This window comes from Heptranchias perlo, chromosome 18 (assembly GCF_035084215.1).
Source record: "Heptranchias perlo isolate sHepPer1 chromosome 18, sHepPer1.hap1, whole genome shotgun sequence".
Lineage (NCBI taxonomy): Eukaryota > Metazoa > Chordata > Chondrichthyes > Hexanchiformes > Hexanchidae > Heptranchias > Heptranchias perlo.
In genome coordinates, this window is record NC_090342.1 from 17,892,906 (window position 1) to 17,912,329 (window position 19,424).

The window sequence follows — 19,424 nt, forward strand, 5'->3', positions numbered from 1 at the left end:
TTCTCAGGACGTAAGCTGTAATTTCTGAAGACGCTAATTTAGTGCAGCGTTTGAATTTTAATAGTAGTCTTTGAGCGGTTGATAAATGTGCTTTAATTTTTTAATATTGTGCGATCGACTCACGTTATATCTGGTTTCATACAAAAGATAAAGCGTTTTAAAAGAATGATTATTTGGATACATTGAATGTGCGAAAATCCCTGTTGGAGATCTTAATATCTATGTATCGGTAGCCACAAATACATTACGAACCACTTTCTCCTCGCCAAACATGAATTGTTTATTTGATTAAAATACATGGTCCTTTCTCTCAGGATTTGACTGCTGTAAACAATCACATATTTTTAAAAATTGGATTCCACAAGCACTGAAATGAACACTTTTTATTGTGAGAGACACACGGGTTAACTTTTCATATAAAACAGTCTGACAATATAGACTTGGCAGGTCTAATTACGTTTCTATTAAGAAAGGATTGCCAGTTTATAGCAACAAAAAATAATATTGGAGAATCGTGCAGCAGCCCGAACCAGAATACTAACATCAGGTGCAGTTTGGAAACATTTTGCTGATTCAGACTTTACACGATGTTTACACCACCCCGAGGGTCCCGAACCGTCACTCAGGCATACTTTTTATCATATGTTTCTGACAACACTATCCATCTTTATCTTGAAGATATGCCAATTTAGTGAGGATGCAAATAGAATAATGCAAATCATTTTAGAGATTTACAGAACAATTGTGATCTTAGTGTGCCGTTCATGATGCCGTTTCTGATCGACGTTTGGTGATTTTTATTCAGTTTTTATGATAGACCATTTCAAGAGATCAAACATCAGATACGAGAATACGATTGTCTCTTCCCTGTTTCTTCTAAAATTTTGTTTGGTGTGTGAGATCGAACAATTTTGAGAACTGATTTTATTTTTGCAGCCAAATGTAATTCACGTTTTCTATCAGATTTCTGCACTTGACTCTTGAAGACTATCATTTTCTGTATAAGACGGAGCGAGAATCCAGAACTAGGTGAAACAGCAACTCATTCTATATAATCCAAAATCAGTTTGAAATTGTATTTAATTATTATAGTACAACAGATCAGGATGGGCAAAAAAATCTGACCAGACGAGTGGACAACGGGAGCGGGCAAACCAGTATTGTCAATATTAGGAACAAGGACTTGGCAAACATTGTATTGACGAGGACGCTGACAGGGGTTTGATTTTATTACATATAGCTCACACACACTTTAAGTACATCAAACAGAAAAGGTGAACAGTTCAGACGAGTATTAATTTTAATTTATCCCGTGGTTCATTTGTATTACTTTACATTCCATAATTTACTTGATATGAATAATATGTGCTGTGTTACAAGGTGTAGACACAGTATGGAATAGAGAAGATGTCATGAATGAGCAAAACTGGAACAAGGAGTAGACAATAACCATGGAAATATATTCCATACTGGTCTCAGCCTGCACTGCGCCTTGCTGAAGAGCGGTAGCATAAGATGACTTTTAAGCAAACCGTCTCTCCCGGGCCTGTAAGACAGACACACTTGTTCCAATCCCTTTATACGTGTACTTTCACGCTGATGCAACGCGGTTGCAACTTGAAGAAAGCAGTGTTACAGAGGTCGTCCTGATCAAACTCCCGAATGCGAGGCCTCCCCTAGAAGATAGTCTTATATATAAAAAGAAAAATGTTGGAAATACGCAACAGGTCAGTCAGTATCTGTTAAAAGAAAATACAGGTTATGACATTTTGGGTATGTAATTCTTAATCAAATAGTATCAGACTAGGGCTTTGCTCTAGGTGTAGTATCACTCCTGTTCAGTGAGAAGCCAAGTGTAAAAAGTGCTCGTGACCACTTTGCAAACATTGTAAAATGACTTTGGAACAATTTTATTGTTAGGAGAGCACCAAATGCTCCTTTCCACACAAACAAGCATGTGTACAGATCTCATCTCACTTAAGTATGAGGCGCATTGAGGTGTAGACAGTGATGTACTTTGGGCTGATATCACTATCTAATATATTTCCATGCTTATTTTCCATTCCTTGTTCCAGTTTCATGCTCATTACTGACATCCGCCCAAATTTTCCTCTGAGCTGCGAACGTTAGACTTTGTATTTACCCATAAATTTTCCTTGTTTTTTTAAGGCAAGTACCTCTCATGGGGCGCTGAATCCAAGAAAGGACCCTCGACAGTGCAGCTGGGACTGGTGTGAACAGGGCAAGCAACTGTCTCTCTCCTTAACCAATCATATTAAAGCATCTGATGAGCGGGAAGAGTCAGAACAGGAAGTGTAAGTTAAAATAGTGAATTCGACGTCAGACCAGATACAGAGTGTGAAATAGAGAGGGGTAAGAAAGATTGAATTAAGAGACAGAGATGAATGAGACAAAAAAAGTTTAAAAATTTTTTTTTAAAAAAATGTCCACCAAGCATTAAAATTAGAAGGAATGAGACTCCACACTTGTAAAAGTTAATTTTCAGTGCCAGAGAGGTTATTTGGCAGTCATTAAAACTTATCACGTTGTTAAAAGTGCACTTAGACTTAAATAACTTGATGTACCTTTTTTTGGCAAGATTAATTTGTATCCATCGGGACAGTGCAGGAACTTCACGCGGTTCCATTCATTTGAACAGTGACTCGGCTGGTGAGATATCGATCTCACAGAGTTTATGGAGGAGCAGGGCATCTGGAAGAGCAACTTCTGGATTTCAAAAGTTTGACTGCGCGTATGCGGTCGCCGGAAGTTGCTGTACCAGATACACAGAAATAAAGGTGAGCGCTGTTAGCCTCGCCGTTATCGGCCCATCATTACAATCCCACAGAGTGCTGTGTCTTACAGCTCAACCTATATATTACTCTATATAACAAGCTCTCCCTATATAATCAAAAATATTACAAAATAAAACCATCCTTCACCTTCATGCAGCCAGTCCCTCTTCCTCCATCAATATTTATTTTTCTTCTTTTGTTTATTTTTAATGTGCAAATGTACATAAGAAGTCCAAATATATGTCATAGAGTCATAGTTATACAGCACGGATAGAGGCCCTTCGGCCCATCGTGTCCGCGCCGGCCATCAGCCCTGTCTACTCTAATCCCATATTCCAGCATTTGGTCCGTAGCCTTGTATGCTATGGCATTTCAAGTGCTCATCCAAATGCTTCTTGAATGTTGTGAGGGTTCCTGCCTCCACAACCCTTTCAGACAGTGAGTTCCAGACTCCAACCACCCTCTGGGTGAAAAAGTTCTTTCTCAAATCCCCTCTAAACCTCCCGCCTTTTACCTTGAATCTATGTCCCCTTGTTATAGAACCCTCAACGAAGGGAAAAAGCTCCTTAGTATCCATCCTATCTGTGCCCCTCATAATTTTGTACACCTCAATCATGTCCCCCCTCAGCCTCCTCTGCTCCAAGGAAAACAAACCCAATCTTCCCAGTCTCTCTTTAAATGTCAATTTAAATCTTGACACAAATTCACTCAAGGAAATTTTTTAAAAAAGTTAATCTAGTAGAAGGATTATAGCAACCACACTTAAGGCTAAAGGCTGTTTTCTGTAAGTTAAGAAATCAACTTCGCATATATGTCACTTTCTCTTCTTGGAATGTTACATTTAAAAACAGATTATTATTGCCCAGGCTGTTTGAGAATGGCTATGAATTTTGACTTGACATTCAAGGTTGTTTTTATTCAAACAAAACACTCAACTAAACAGCGTAACACAATTCTTGTGCAGTACACAATGTTTTGAATGCAAAGGCACTGAGTGCTTTCTGCACCGTCACGAGACACATTTATAAATCAGTAAAACAAAATTTAAAAAATTCATATTATCATAAAGTACATAATAATGAATTGAGTTTGTTTATTATGAAAATAATCTTGTGATTCAAGAGGAGGAGGAAGAAGTTATGCTTAAGGAGCATGAAAGGCATTGTTTTTCAAGTGATTGCAGACAGAATTTCAAATTTAGGTATTATGAGGTCCTCTAAAGAAGTACCTGCAGTCTACAAAGTTGTGCTTAAATGAATCGCATATGTACAATGAAGGTGTCACATAGAAGATGCTTTTCTTATGCAGATTAGAGAAAGGCTGCATTAAAAAAAGCTGCAAATTTTGATTCAGGTGTACAAACCATATAACTGTTAAATTGTAATGGTATGATAAGTCAAGGATAATGCACTGATCGTGATACATTAATAGGTTTATTTCACATGTGAAAGACCTTATAATTCAATCAGTTATGTAGCGGTCAATAAAATTATGGATCTTTTGACACCTGTAAAATAAAACCATAGAATCATAGAAAATAGGAGCAAGAGTAGGCCATTCGGCCCTTCGGGCCCGCTGCGCCATTCAAAATGATCATGGCTGATCGTCTAACTCAGTACCCTGTTCCCACTTTTTCCCCAGATGCCTTGATCCCTTTAGCATTAAGAAATATATCTATCTCCTTCTTGAATATATTTAATGACTTCGCCTCCACTGCCTCTGTGGTAGAGAATTCCACAGGTTCACCACCCTCTGAGTGAAGAAATTTCTCCTCATCTCGGTTCTAAATGGCATACCCCATATCCTAAAACCATGGGTAGTGGTATATTTATTTTACAACTGTCCTTCATAAATTATTTAAAAAACAGCAGATTTTTTTTTAGTATTCTGAAATTTTACATTTTACACAAGTAGAATGGTGACGAGGTTTCAAGGTCTGTTCTGTCATTGGAGTTTGTTTAGTGCTATGATGTCAGTGCATAAAGAATTACTCAGCTGTATAAGTTGTAATGTGCGTTAGTTTTACATATTTGCTTTTATTGTCTTTATGAAAATCACTGGTAGAGACTGCAAAATTACAGTAATTAATGTATGATAAAGCAAAGAGACATAACAGTAAACAGTCATTCCATAATGCAATTCACATCAATAACCATCATTTTCAAGAGGTCAGAAGTCTAGTCAAACAGCTATTCTCATTGAAGTAAGATGGCCACATTTATAAATGAGATTTAAATTTCTGTATAACAAGTGCACAAACATGCTAAGATTTTTAACTTTTTGTGACATAACCTTGTGGTCTTTTACTGCCACATCTAATGAAGACAGAAAATGATTAGAAAGATTTTCCTCGCCTCTTGCCACTCCCCCATCCTGTACTGAGCCGCACTCGGCTGTTACGAAAGGATATGCGCTCTTGCTTCAAAGGTTTGGGGATAGTCTTCAATGGTACAGTGGTTTCTATTTTTAAGATAAAAACATAAATATATTGGCTAAACAGTACAAAATAGTTGATGATTATTTAAAGTAAAAATGAAATAGCTACAATACGTAAAATAATGTGTACCATTACTGATTTAATTACCCAGATTCTTCAAGCTATTCCATTTTAGAAATTTCCAATCTAATCAAAATCTAAAAAAGCATACCTTGCATGTTTAGCACACGTTATTTGATAATCATGCTGGTAGATTTGAAGAATGTATATAGTATTGTAGGTATGTAGGTAGAACAAATATCAATGTTTTAAGTATCTTAGCATTTAAACCCATGGCACGAAGCCCAAATAAGCTGGCTTTGTTTGCATGCCTAAACTTCATTTATTTTATTTCCTTTTCATGGAAGCAAGACAATCAACTATGCAAACGGACCAGGACGTTGGTATGATCAGTGGACATTGGTGGCATTATGTCAGATTCTATGCATACCTTTTGGTGTGCCTATTGTAAGTAAATGTAAGGAATCTTACAACACCAGATTATAGTCCAACAATTTTATTTTAAAATCACAAACCCTCACCTGGCGGGGGAGATAACCTCCGAGGGCTTGTGATTTTAAAATGAAATTGTTGGACTATAATCTGGTGTTGTAAGATTCCTTACATTTGTCCACCCCAGTCCATCACCGGCATCTCCACATTATTGTAAGAAATAGCATTTAGAAATACCTGTTAAAATAGTCACCTTGAGCTATGCAGACACATCACATATCTAACAAAAACTGCTGGTGTGACAACACAGATCATTAAACCAGAAGAAAATGTGTTTTGTTTTAAATGGGTGATTTTCAGAACTCTTCTAGATTTAAAAAAAATCTTCTAACTTCAGTATACTGACCTGAAAAATTACAAAAACATTTAGTTGTACCTACCTTCGCTGACACATAACACATCTAACAATCCAATTTACAATAAAACAAACCACCTAAAACTGTCAGAGCAATGTGTACCATCCTTTGAATTCCACAAACTAGCAAATAAAGCACACCATGTCTTTGCTGTGGATTTAATTTAAATCAAAATCAAAAGCCAATTTGTCAGAACCAAGGGAACAGTCAAATGAGACACTACAGTACTTCAAAATCAGATTATCATATTGGTGCTGCCTATTTAATATAGCCACTGAGATGGCCTGTGCCCTTCTCCCTGTGTAGTATCTTTGTCATGCAAGACCTTCAGGAAAATCCTCTCAGAAGGGCAGCTTTCTTTTTAAATAGGTCGCTTGCTATTTCCTGTCATGCCTTAGTTTTTTTTCTGTGTCCGTGGAATGACCTCTTCAAGCATTTACAGCTGCATTTTCTATGATTCTTCAGGGAAAAAAAGTATCAGCAATCTCAGATCCTAGTCCACAAATTAGTATGAGTTTAAAATAGATCCAAAGAACACCTTATGTATTAAGAAGGTTGTAGCATTTGTGCTGCCAAAAGCTTCACTGAATAACGGACAAGTCAAACTTTTACTCCCCTCCCAAACAATCCTTTGGATATTGTTTTTGGAGTCCTGTTGGTAGAAATTTACATTTAACCAAGAAAAAAGCTTTCAGGTTCTAGGTACTCATGGGCAGATGGGGGCGGGGGGCGGGGGGCGTGGGGACATTGCTGTGGTCACTATGTGTAGTGACATCAAGATTTCCTCTGGCTGGTATTTGCAGAAGACATTTACAATTTCACTAGAAATACTGACCAGAGGAAACCTTCATGAACATATTTACAATGTAGCTACACAATTTTTACTCCAGGGTTAACAAAAACCTTCATGTCTAGCTCCAATATCTTCTATTGTGCACTAGTTTGAACAAATTCATGATTCCGTTTATAATCATTTACAAATTTGTTAAAATGAACACACAGTCAATCTTAAAATATTTAAGAAATATTAATTAAATTGTTTCATTTCTTTCCTTTGCATTCAATCTTATACCACATCTCAATACTATCAAATTCTCATTCCCCTTGGTCCAGTGTTCCGCTATTTTTCTTTCAAACCTTTCTGCAAGTACAAGAGTGCATGACTGATGAAAAAGGCAACCAAAGTTCTTTTTTTTCCAATCCACCATCAATATCGCATCAACAACTTTCATTTATACAGAGGCTTTAAAGTAGAAAAATGTCCCAAAACACTTCACGGAAGCACAATCAGACAAAAACAGATGCCAGAGAGATTTAGGGGTCCTGGAGGTGCATATTCACAAATCTTTGAAGGTGGCAGAGCAAACTGATAAGGTGGTTAAGAAAGCATATGGGATACTTGGCTTTGTAAATAGGGACATTTAATACAAAAACAAAGAACTCATGCTAAACCTTTATAAATCACTGGTTAGGCATCAGCTGCAGTATTGTGTACAATTCTGGGCACCACACTTTAGGAAGGATGTCAAGGCCTTGGAGAGGGTACAGAGGAGGTTTACCAGGATGACACCAGGGATGAGGGACTTCAGTTATGTGGAGAGATTGAAGAAGCTAGGATTTTTCTCCTTAGAGCAGAGAAGGTTAAGGGGAGACCTAATAGAGGTAATCAAAAGAATGAAGGGGTTTTGATAGAGAGAAACTGTTTCTACTGGCAAGTGGGCCAGTAACCAGAGGTCATAGATTTAAAATAATTGTCAAAAGAACTAGAGGGGAAATGTTTTCACACAGATGGTTGTTAAGATCTGGAATGCACTACCTGAAAGGGTAGTGGAAGCAGATTCCATAGGAACTTTCAAAAGGCAATTGTACTTGAATGGCCTCTTTCTGTGATTCTCTATGAATGTTAGCTTTCATCAAGCGGGCTGGAATAAAAGGGATGGAAGTTATGCCACAGTTGTATAAAGCTTTGGTTAGACCATATCTGAAGCACTGTGTTCAGGAAGGATATATTGGCCTTGTGCAGTGCAGATTCACCAGAATGATACCGGGGTGAAAAAGGTTAAATTATGAGGCCAGGTTCCATTGATTGGGCTTGTATTCACTCGATTATGAAGATTAAGGGGTGATCTAAATGAGGTGTTTAAAACAATTAAAGGATTTGATAGGGTAGAGAGAAACTATTTCCTCTGGTGGGGGAGTCCAGAACAAAGGGGCAAAACCTTAAAATTAGAGCTAGCCCATTCAGGAGTGATGTTAGGAAACACTTCTTCACACAAAGTGTAGTGAAAATCTGGAACACCCTCGTCCAAAAAGCTGTTGAGCTGTGATCAATTGAAAATGACAAAACTGAGATAGTTAGATTTTTGTTAGGCAAAACCAAGGCAGGTAAATGGAGTTAAGATACAAATCAGCTATGATCTAATTGAATGGCGGAACAGGCTCGAGGGGCTGAATGGCCTATTCCTGTTCCTAAGCCAAAGGAGATATTCACAGTATCATAGTATGGTACAGCACAGTAGGAGGCCATTTGACTCATTGTGCCTGTGCCGGCTCTTTGAAAGAGCTATCCAATTAGTCCCACTCCCCTGCTCTTTCCCCATAGCCCTGTAAATTTTTTCCCTTCATGTATTTATTCGAAGAGGTGACAAAAAGATTGGCCAAAGCAGCGGGTTTTAGGGAGGGTCTTCAAGGAAGTGGAGATGCAGAAAGGGTCAGGATGGGAATTCCAGAGCGTGGGGCCTAGACAGCTGAAGACAAGGCCGCCAATAGCGCAACGGTGGAGCAAAGAAGGGGAAATGGACAAAAGGCCAGAGTCTGAGGAACTTGGAGCTCTGTGGCCAGGGTGGGGGTGGGGGGGGGGGGAGAAAGAGGTTGGTTGTAAGCCTGGTGGAGGTTACAGACATAGCGGAGGTGAGGCCATGAAGGGTTTAAATAAAAGGATGAGAATTTTGAATTGGAGGTGTTGAAGAACCAAGAGCCAAAAAAAGGTCAGCGAGTAAAGGGTGATGGGTGAGAGGGTCTTGGTGCAGGATGCGATATGGGCAGTATAGTTTTGGATGAGCTGAAGTTTCAGAAGATGGAAAATAAGAAGCCGGGCAGGAGCGAATTGGAATACTTGAGTCTAGAGGTGTCAAATGCATGGATAAGGGTTTCAGCAGCAGATGGATTGAGGCATGGGCAGAGGCAGGCAATGTTACAAAGATGGAAGTAGGCGGTCTTTGTGATGGAGAGGATTTGGGGTCTGAAGCTCAGCATGGGGTCAAATGTGTTGCTGTGTTTACGAACAGTATGGTTTAACCTGAGACAGTAGCCAGGAAGACAGATGGAACAGGTAGTGAGGGTATGACGTTTTTGGTGGGGGCAAAAGACAATGACTTCCGTCTTCTCGGTGTTTAATTAGAGAAAATTGTCGCTTATCCAGGACTGGATGCTGGACAAGCACTCTGACAATACAGAGGCAGTTGGAGGGTCAAGACAGGAAATGGAGAGGTAGAGCTGGATGTCATCAGCATACATGTGGAAACTGACCTCATAACAACAAGAGGCAGCATGTAGACGAGGAAGAGGAGGGTGCAAAGGATAGATCCTTAGGAGACTCCAGAGGTAATGGTGCGAAGAAGAGAAGAGAAGCCAAGCCATTGCTGGAGATGGTTTGCTTATGATCAGATATTAAGAGTGGAACGAGGCAGGAGTGGAATGAAGTGAGGACGGTCTCACTGAGCTGGACAACAAAGGAGAGGCTTTGGAGGAGGATTGAGTGGTAGACCACATCAACAGCTGCAGAGAAGTTCAGAACGATGAGGAGGGATATTGCACCACAGTGACAGAGGATGTCATTTGAGAGTCTGATTAGGGCCATTTCAATGGTATAGCAGGGGTGAAAACTTGATAGGTGAAATTCATGGAGTTGCAGAAAAGATGATCATGGATTTGGGAGGCAACAACATGTTCATGGACTTGAGAGGAAAGGGAGTTTGGAGATCGCGCGATAGTCTGCAAGGATAGAGAGATCCAAGGTAGGTTTTTTGAGGAGGGAGGCAATTACTGCAGTTTTCAAAGGGTGAAGTCAGTTTCGGAGGAGGGAACCACTTACAATGGGGGTCAGGAGGGGATGTTGGGTGGTCAGTAGTTTAGTGGGAAAGGGTCAAGGGAGCAGTAGGTGGATCTCATGGACAAGATGAGTTCAGAGACCACTGAGGGGAGACAGGAGGGAAACTGGAGAAAAATGCAGGTTCATGGCTAGGGCAGGGGTAGCCTAGTTTGGGGGGGGGGTTGAAAAGAGGTTGGTTTGATGGGCAAGTGGAAGGAGGTATGCAGCAGAGACAGCTGAACAGATGGTCTCACTCTTATTGGCAAAGAAGTTGATGAGCTTCTTACACTTGTTGCTGACACTGAGAGTGGAGGGGACAGGGAAGAGGGGTTCAAGGTGATAGTTGATAGTGGCGAAAAGAAGTCGGGGATTATCTTTGCTCCCCAGGATGATCCTGGAGTAATGAAAGGTTTTGGCAGAGGAGAATAAGGTCTGATGGTGCTTGATATTATCTGACCAGATCAGCTCCTTCAACATAAGGGAGTGAAGACAGGGCTTATACCAGAGGAAACAATCAGGATGGGAGTATGCAAAAGTTTTACTGGGGACAAAGGCATCAAAGGTGAGGAAGTGGCTCAGTGGTTCGACGGCTGCGGAGGTATCTTGGCGAAAGGAGGGCCAAAGGCTAGATAGTTGGCAGTTTGAAAGTGCAGTTGTAAGTCACTTGGAGCAGATTTTTTTCCAGGGCGGATGCAGAATGAAGACAGGTTGGAAGAGGGTAGGAGGTTGAGGTGCTGAGGGACATAAGGAAGTGGTTAGAGATCACCTTGTCTGTGATTGAGACCATGGGAGGAGAGGCCACATGAGATGGCAAGGTCAACGGGATGGCTGTGAATATGGGTAGGACAGTTTCTTTGGAGGGAGAGGTTTAAGGAGAGCAGTGAAATCAGGGGAGACAGGGCAAGGCGATCTGACAACGAAATTGAAATTACTGAGGATAAGGAGCTGAGAGAGAAAAGGAGAGAGAATATCTCACTGAGACACTTGGGGTGAGGATTGAGGAAGGGCAGTAGAGAATGAGGATTTTAAAGGAGAGGTGAGAGAAGTGGAACAAAGTGAGGTGCTTGAAGTAAGAATAGGGATGAGGACAAGGTGTGATTTGGGTATAAGGGCTACATCATTACTGCAGCAGTTTGGGCATGGCAAATAGTGGAAAGTATAGCCAGGTGAAGAGGCTTCAGTAATGGACCTCAGACAGTTCACACCAGAAGCAGGATTTTATGGATGTGGTGGATTCAGGATATGTACATACCAGAATTGCTTTCAATACCAGCATTTATTGTGTCTGCATGTTATGGTGAAATGCAAAAGTACAATTTAGTTGGGACTGCAGAAATAATGGGGGAGAAATTGGATAGCGTGGTCTGTAGGGGCAAAATGGGTGCAGGGAACGATGCCCGTGCCGGGACAGGTAGGCCCGAGACTCGATCAAAATGGGACCTCAGGCCTCTTTTAAATTACACTGGCAAACTGCGGACGCCTGCTCCATCTCCCCAGGCAAGCAAAGGAACATCAATTGTGGGCTGCTGCGATTCCAGCAGCGACCCTCAGGTAGGTTCTGGAGGGGTGAGGGGTGGTGGAGGCTGAGTGGGGGTCAGCAGTGTTCAGGATGCCTGCTCCTCTGGCTGCACATTAGTTTTTTTTTTACAAAACTTACCTTTTTGGTGGCAGCCTCCAGCGGTCCTTTAAGGACCTGTAGACCTGGTTATCCTGAAAGTAGCAGGCACTCTGCCAGCTGCGTTCAGGGCAAATCAATTTTGAGAAGGAGTCCTAGGCATTAGATCCCAATTTGCATATAAAAAGGGACTGACACCTGTTTCAGATGCGGGACTTGGACATCTATATTGGAGCCTTTACCAATATGTCAAGCGGGGCACTTCCAGCATGGAATGTGTGCCACACGCCGCCCGCCATATTGGATGTTTAGGTTCCCATTTTACACCATGAACTGGCGTGTCGCCAACGGATTTCTAGGCCAATTTTTTTAAGCTAAATCCTCACTTTGGTTATTCACAATGTATCGCCTTTGGACAGAAGTAAATGATAGCACAGCTAGTTAGCGGGAAACAAAAATAGGGATAAAAAGATGATCAATACAAACAACATTCAATGGAAACAGTGCCCAGTAGAACATAATCTGTCAGTTAGAGATGAGACACGAGCCAGCAAATGCTGGTGGAATAAAAGAAAACATTACAGCTTGGTCTGCTTTGGATTATCAGTTATTTTCTAGTTAGCACTACTATATAGTCCCAAGACCATCTGCATAAAAATGTTTTAAAAAATCAGTGCCTAGATATAACTTTTTTATTATAGATCTCTTAAGATTTGGTATGAAACCTGTCACAGTTATTGCACTTCGATAACTTCCGTGCTCTAATCTTGCATACTCCGTGTGCTGTGTAACAGTATCAGTGTCAGAAGGAAGCAAATAAGGTGCCATAATTGAATTACACACAACTATTTACAATGTAAAATGAATAAGGAAGTACTTTTTCTTTAAAAGAACTATTTCATTTTTTCTGGGGTAAGTTGGTTTAATGGGTGAACCATACAGTGTAGTAAACGCAATGGAATGCCTCAGCTTTCAGTAAATGTAGATAATGACGCATAGTTTATTATCAGTCAACTAGAATCAAGCGTGAAGGATATAAATCAAATGTATGCGTACCTTACACAACATGTTCCAGAGAAACAGAACATCAACTGGTTATAGGGCCCATTATGATGAGGCACTGTATGGCACTATTAGAAGGGCAACTGAATTACGTAATATCTGTAATGGGGTGTTAAAATAGACATTGGTGAAATGCCTGGGTATCAAGCAGCTAATCTTTAGTTATAAATGACTAGAAGGTTTAGGCAGAAGGCAAACAGTCAGGATAAGAGCTCACTGGGGATAAAACTAGCTAACTCCTTATCCAGTTGGAATGTTAGGTCTTGGAGAGGATGCAGAGGAGATTTACCAGGATGACACCAGGGATGAGGCACTTCAGTTATGCAGAAAGATTAGAGAAGCTGAGATTGTTCTCCTTAGAGCAGAGAAAGTTAAGAGGAGATTTAAGAGGTTTTCAAAATTATAAGGGGTCTTGATAGAATAAATAAGGAGAAACTGTTTCAACTGGCAGGAGCGTCAGTAACCAGAGGACACAGATTTAAGATAATTGGTAAAAGAACCAGAGGGGTGATGAGGAGAATTTTTTTTACGCAGCGAGTTGTGATCTGGAATGCACGGCCTTAAAAGGTGGTGGAAGCAGATTCAATAGTAACTTTCAAAAGGCAATTGGATATATACTTGAAAAGAAAAAAATTACAGAGCTATGGGGAAAGAGCAAGGAAGTGAGACTAATTAGATAGTTCTTTTAAAAAGCCAGCACAGGCATGATGGGCCAAATGGCTTCCTTCTGTGCTGCATTATTCTATGACTTTAAATGCATAATAGTGAACTGCATACTGCTGAAATGTGTAAAAAAAAGATTATTTATCAAGGAGCACTATCAGAAAAGTAATATTGTGGAAGAATGTGAGAAAATCTTTGTGACGTTTGTGGAAAAAAAAATTCACTACATTGCAGGCTAGAATAGAACTTGCCTCTTCACCAAAGATGAAGGTAATTTTAACTTTTATCGCTGGGCGAAAAACAGGCGATAATGAATTGGCCACCTGTTTTACACCCCGCCCGATGATGGGGCGGCAAGTACTGTAGTAGTTACCCATCATACTCCTCAACACCTAACAGCACTCAATAAAACTGGAGCATTTTCACTTAAGGACATTAAGGAAAAGTTCTGGATGGCTGCGTGTCCAGTGCCAAATCAAAATGGCTGTTCTAGTCACGAAGTGCTGAAATAGGTGTAACATAAACCTGAACAGAACTAGGTGGTAAACCAATGCTGAACAAATGCTGGAGGAACTCCATAATATGCAGGATATCACACAAGATGGAACACCATTTTAGAAGAACCATCTCCATTTTGTCTTATGAGCTGCATTAGCAGATGCCCTGCGGAATCTTATCAAGGTATTTACCAGTTGGGATAGGAGACCCTGATTTAATAGTCTTTCAATAAACTGGCAGTCAAACAGAACATCAACTGGTTATAGGGCCCATTATGATGAGGCACTGTATGGCACTATTAGAAGGGCAACTGAATTACGTAATATCTGTAATGGGGGATTTTAAAATCCCAGGCATTCAATGGTTCAATGGTAATACATCTAGTATTCAGTGTAGGACAGCTGAAAGATTTGTACATACAAGAAACAATTGTTCCCTTACACAACATGTTCCAGAGGAAACTAAGAGTAATCAGGTACTGGCCCTAGTTTTTAGTAGTGACTGTAATGTGTTATCAGACCTCTATGTGGGGAGGAGGATGTGGGAGAACACCTGGGCTATAGTGACCATAATATTATTAGATTTAACTTGGTCACCAAAACAAAGCTGCGAAAATGTTATGCCAGTACCAGATTTTAAGAAGGCTTGATTTGCAAAGTTGGTAGATTGTCTTGAATCAGATTGATTGGGCAGTCCTACTAGGCAGGGATAATAGCAACACTGAAGATAAACAGATGCCTTCAAAACCACACTTATTCAAAAGGAAGCCATGTATATCCCTAGAGTTAAAGCAGCATATGGTAAAGGAAAGCCAAATTGGCTAATGGGTCATGTTCAAAGACAAATTAGACTTAAGCAGAAATATTTTTACAGATTAAAAGAACAGGGAAATGGATCTCAGCTAAAGGCAATGAAAGCGGTTATCACAGCGCCAATAAGGACACTGGAGAAGAAGATAGTGGATAGCTGGAAGGATTCTTCAGGGCCAAGTTGGGTGGACTCCCAGGATATGGCTGAGGTTTTGAATGGCTTCCTTGCCTCAATCTTCACTACGAGATGACTTTGAATTACCAATAATACATTGTAGGGTTGATACTAAAGTTGAAACTATCAAAGTGCATGCAGATATAGTCCTGGTAAGAATAAGGAATCTCAAAAAAGATTGGGCTGTTGGCCCTGGTGGTATATACTCGAGGGTGAATACAGAAATGTGGTCTGCCATCAATCAAATGGATTGAAGAGAGGCCCACTTAATGCCAATATTTATAAAGCTCAGAAAATCAGAATCAGGAAATTGTTGGCTCATTAGCCCAACTTCAATTGTAGGCAAGTGCTAGAGGGGATCATATACTGTACCTTGACAGAGAAAGGAATATTACAGAATCTCAATAGGTCTTCTGGTTGAACTTTTTGAGGAAGTCAAAAGATTGGTGGATGTAGATAGCCCGGATGATATTGGCCCAGAAATTGCTTTTAAAATAAAGATGAGCCTAACAGCGCTCACTGTTATTAATGGCGGAATTGAAGAACAAGTTCTGGTGACAGCATATGTGCAGTTAAACGCAGAAATTAAACGCAGGAACATGCTCTTCTTGATTCGCTGGCGATGTGACAGCTTCTCCTTAAAGGGATATCACCAGCTGCAATGAATGTAATCAAAGGACCAGTGCCAACTTGCTCTCCTGCCCAGCTGGAAACGACCTAATCTCGCCACAAAACAGCTACGCTCAGTTTTTTAAGTCTTAACTAAGTTTTAACAGCCTGGTAAGTCTTAATGACTGCCAAACAACATCTCTGGCATTAAAAATTAACTTTTAAACATGAGGAGTCTCATTACTCCTGATTTTAATAGTTTTTGGACATTTAAAAAAAAATTTTTTTTTTACTTTTTCCTTCAATCTCTTTTATCTTAGTCCTTTAATCTTTTCCCCTTTTTATTTCGCTTTCACTATGTCATTTTATAATACCTTATTGAACACATCCAGGTTTTTAGTCTGCACGGTTTGTGAATGAACTGAACTTCCTAGTTCTCACAGTGTGACTTGCTTCAAGCTGATTAGTTGAGGGGCCTTAGAGATCCTTTCACCATTCACACAGCCCGGGAAAGAACGCTGATGTTTTTTGAACTCGCAGTTCAAGGAAGTAGCCGCCAAAAAGAATGCGATAACTTAGTGGGTGAATTTAAATCTAATGAGCGGCGACCGCTGCTGGTTCGCCGCTCGGAGCAATTTATGGGCTGTTGTGTACTTTCAAAAAGCCTTTGATAAAGTGTCACGCAATAGGCTACTAAATAAGGTCGAGTCCTCTTTACCCAGACAGCCACTGTGGCACATGCACAGAAGTACAAGCTCAACATAGTTCCAATCAAATACATGTATGAAAGAGTTTAATATGAGCAATGTTTTATTCTTTTGAAAGTGCATCAGGTCTGAACTGATTAAATTTAAGGGCTTATAAGACTTTATTTTAAAATATGTTCAGGACTGGTGTAAATCTGCAAAACAGAATGTATTTTTCAGTAAAAGCTCTTCTCTTTTCGTCAAAAATGTTGTAGCACATCCCTCTTCCTGCATCATGAGTTTGAACTGCAGAAAGGCACTTGACGAGTATAATGATGATATTAGAAAACAGAAAATCTAAATCTAGATTTCCAACTGAGAAATTGCTAAAACGATAAATAAAAAGAAACCTTTTTTTTTACAAACTCATGGCTGGGAGTTATTTAAGGCTGTTACTCATTCTGGTGGTTTCAATTTCTGACCTGTCTGAACTTTACTCTCATGGTTTAGAATATCACCTGAACCTCTAGTGTGCTAGAACCTTGTAATGCACTACCACCTTTCACTTTCTAGGCAATACACAGGTTATGGATTTCTGATATTGATTGAAATAAAAATGTTACAGCACATGCTTACTGCAAGTATAATTTAATGCTTTACCTTTTAGAAGATGAAGTGTTAGGAATTATTTAGTTTCCAGACAATAGCTTGAAGAGATGTTGAAATTCCAACATCTGTAGCATCTCAACAATTGAGGGTATAAATGGCAATTTCAAAGAATCTAGAATGCTGACTTACTTGTAGATCCTGTTGAGTGCCAGTGACTATAATTGAATCTGTCACTTGGTTGATTTATACCACTGCCACTGGTCACGGAGACAACGTCTAAATCCGAGCCTTCTCTACCTACAGGACTTGCCTGAGGTAACAAAGCAAAAGTAAATTATATATTCTGCAAATCATAATTTTTTTTAAGTAGAAACTGTTTGAAAATTTCATCTCATTACTGTGACTCCATAAGTTTGGAACTATTCATTATTGCTTCTCAGCAGCTTAATCCAGATGATTTCAGAATCATTTTCTATAAAATGTTAACATTTCTGTGCCAACATTTTGAAAATTAACCCCTGAATAGATCCTAACTAGAAACCCTCCCATTTGATCTGTATGAGAAGTACATATTAAACTCTATATAGGCACCAGCAGAGTAAAAATATACAGAATAAAAGAGATAATCACTATACAAACTTCATGTAATAAGTGTATTAGGGCAATAAACTTTTAGAAGCAAAACTTCACCACAGTGAAATTACATAATGTCACCTTGGTGTCAGAACCTATGCATATAATGCAACTCTGTATGCATTAAACTGGTTTAGAGCTGGAGGCAAGTTCTTACCATGAGTTGAACCCGGCCACCATGCAGTACTTCTGGGTCCAGCTGTGGCAGGAAGTGATGACTAGAAAACCAAAAGAGAAACACACATAGCAGAATAAGACTGACATGCTAGTGTAAATGCTGACTTATTGAAATACAAAATTTTGAATTATTGTTAATAGATGATTTGGAAATAATAGACTATCAAAATAAACTCAACCTTATATACAGTAGTCATTAACTAGAACCCAATTATCCATAAATGGTACAAATTAGTGGTATCACATTCTGTCCATAACACTAAATTGGTCCACTTTCTAGTAACAATGGAATGTTACTCATAACCTTCAGAAAGGTCAATAGGAAGTTCCCATAGCAACATAATTCTGTGGCAAGTTGAAAGTTTTATTATTTCTTAATTCCTCTCTAATTCACTTGTGTCCTTTTTAATGTACCACAGTAGATCAAGTCCTTGTGACTAGGTGGCCTGTAAAAACACAAATTATTTCATTCAATGCACTGCAAATATATATATATATATATATATAAATACTGAATGAATTAAAGTAGGAAAAGTCTCACAATGTGTTACTGAACTGTATTTACTATACTAAGAAAACTTACTCTAATTGAAATAGAAACAGAGTTATTGAGCGCAAGTATCAACTGATTCTGCAGCATGATGAAATTACAGATTCTATAGCAGTCACTAACTTCCTCACATTTATCAACTTTACTTTCAACAACCTAATCAGCAAAATTTTAAAGTAACAATTTAAATATATTAATGCAGACTACAGTGCACTTTCTATATTTATAGAAATGGTATTCAAAATCCATGTAGGAATTACTTCTACTATCCTGCATAATTAATGGAATGTACACTCCTGAACTATAAAAGCACTGTTCGAGTTTTGTTTGACTTGAAGCAGGTATCTTTGCAGTGTAACAATTTTTTTTTAAAAAGTCCTAAATACACTCAGTCCTTCATATCCTTTTAAAGTGCAATAAGCCCAAAAGAAACTGACTGATGCTGATCAAGGGTATACTTTTATAGAATAAATCTGAGATTACTCAGATGCTGCATACATAAAGATGATATAGGAACCGCGTACTTGAGTTCCAGTGCCAGATCAATATGTAAATTACATGAGTATAAAGAAAAATGAGAATAATTGATCGATTATTCCAACGGTGAAAATTCAACAAAGTTTTTATTAAACTGGCAGTTTAATGTATTTTCACATAAAGCACAACTGCCATTTGATGTGCTCTGTTGGGATAAATGAATACAAGATAACAAAAACATACATAGTAACAGAATGCACATGATCGCTCCTAAGAAGCCTGAGGGGTGCCAAAGACATTTTATACAGCGTGTCTAATGGTTTCTTAGGACTAGTTATGGCAAGCATTCAGCTGCAGGAAATTGTGAAAGAAAAGTTATATTCTGAATTCTAGCTTTAGGTTAAGAATCAGTGTGGGAAGGGTGTAGTTTGGCTACTTATTTACTTCCCCCACCAAGAATAACGGTCTTTCATAGTTTCACCACATCCGACTAGCCCCTCGTAGCCCCAAACAATGTTTACTCAGAATTACAGTGTGCAAGAAGAGAAATTGAAATTATCCAGATGTAGATTCAGGGCACACAGAGAAATAATCCTTCAAGAAGGGAAATCTGGCAAATTCGTGTTAAAAA

At 39.2% G+C, this 19,424-nt stretch overlaps 1 protein-coding gene across 3 annotated transcripts in view; it reads right to left on the reverse strand.

Moving 5' to 3' along the window:
• Positions 1 to 3,313: 3,313 nt before the first annotated feature.
• The window catches only part of lrriq1 (leucine-rich repeats and IQ motif containing 1), a 175,983-nt gene continuing 159,872 nt past the window's right edge, over positions 3,314 to 19,424 (reverse strand). The window contains exons 24-26 of one of the 3 annotated variants that reach the window (XM_067999455.1): positions 17,747 to 17,807; positions 17,146 to 17,266; positions 3,314 to 5,255 (exon numbers count right to left, since the gene is read on the reverse strand). In XM_067999455.1, coding sequence (XP_067855556.1) covers positions 5,131 to 5,255; positions 17,146 to 17,266; positions 17,747 to 17,807 — 307 coding nt within the window. In that variant the 3' untranslated portion in view covers positions 3,314 to 5,130. The remainder of the gene's footprint in view (positions 5,256 to 17,145; positions 17,267 to 17,746; positions 17,808 to 19,424) is intronic. The other 2 variants (XM_067999454.1, XM_067999456.1) reach the window with 2 other exon arrangements.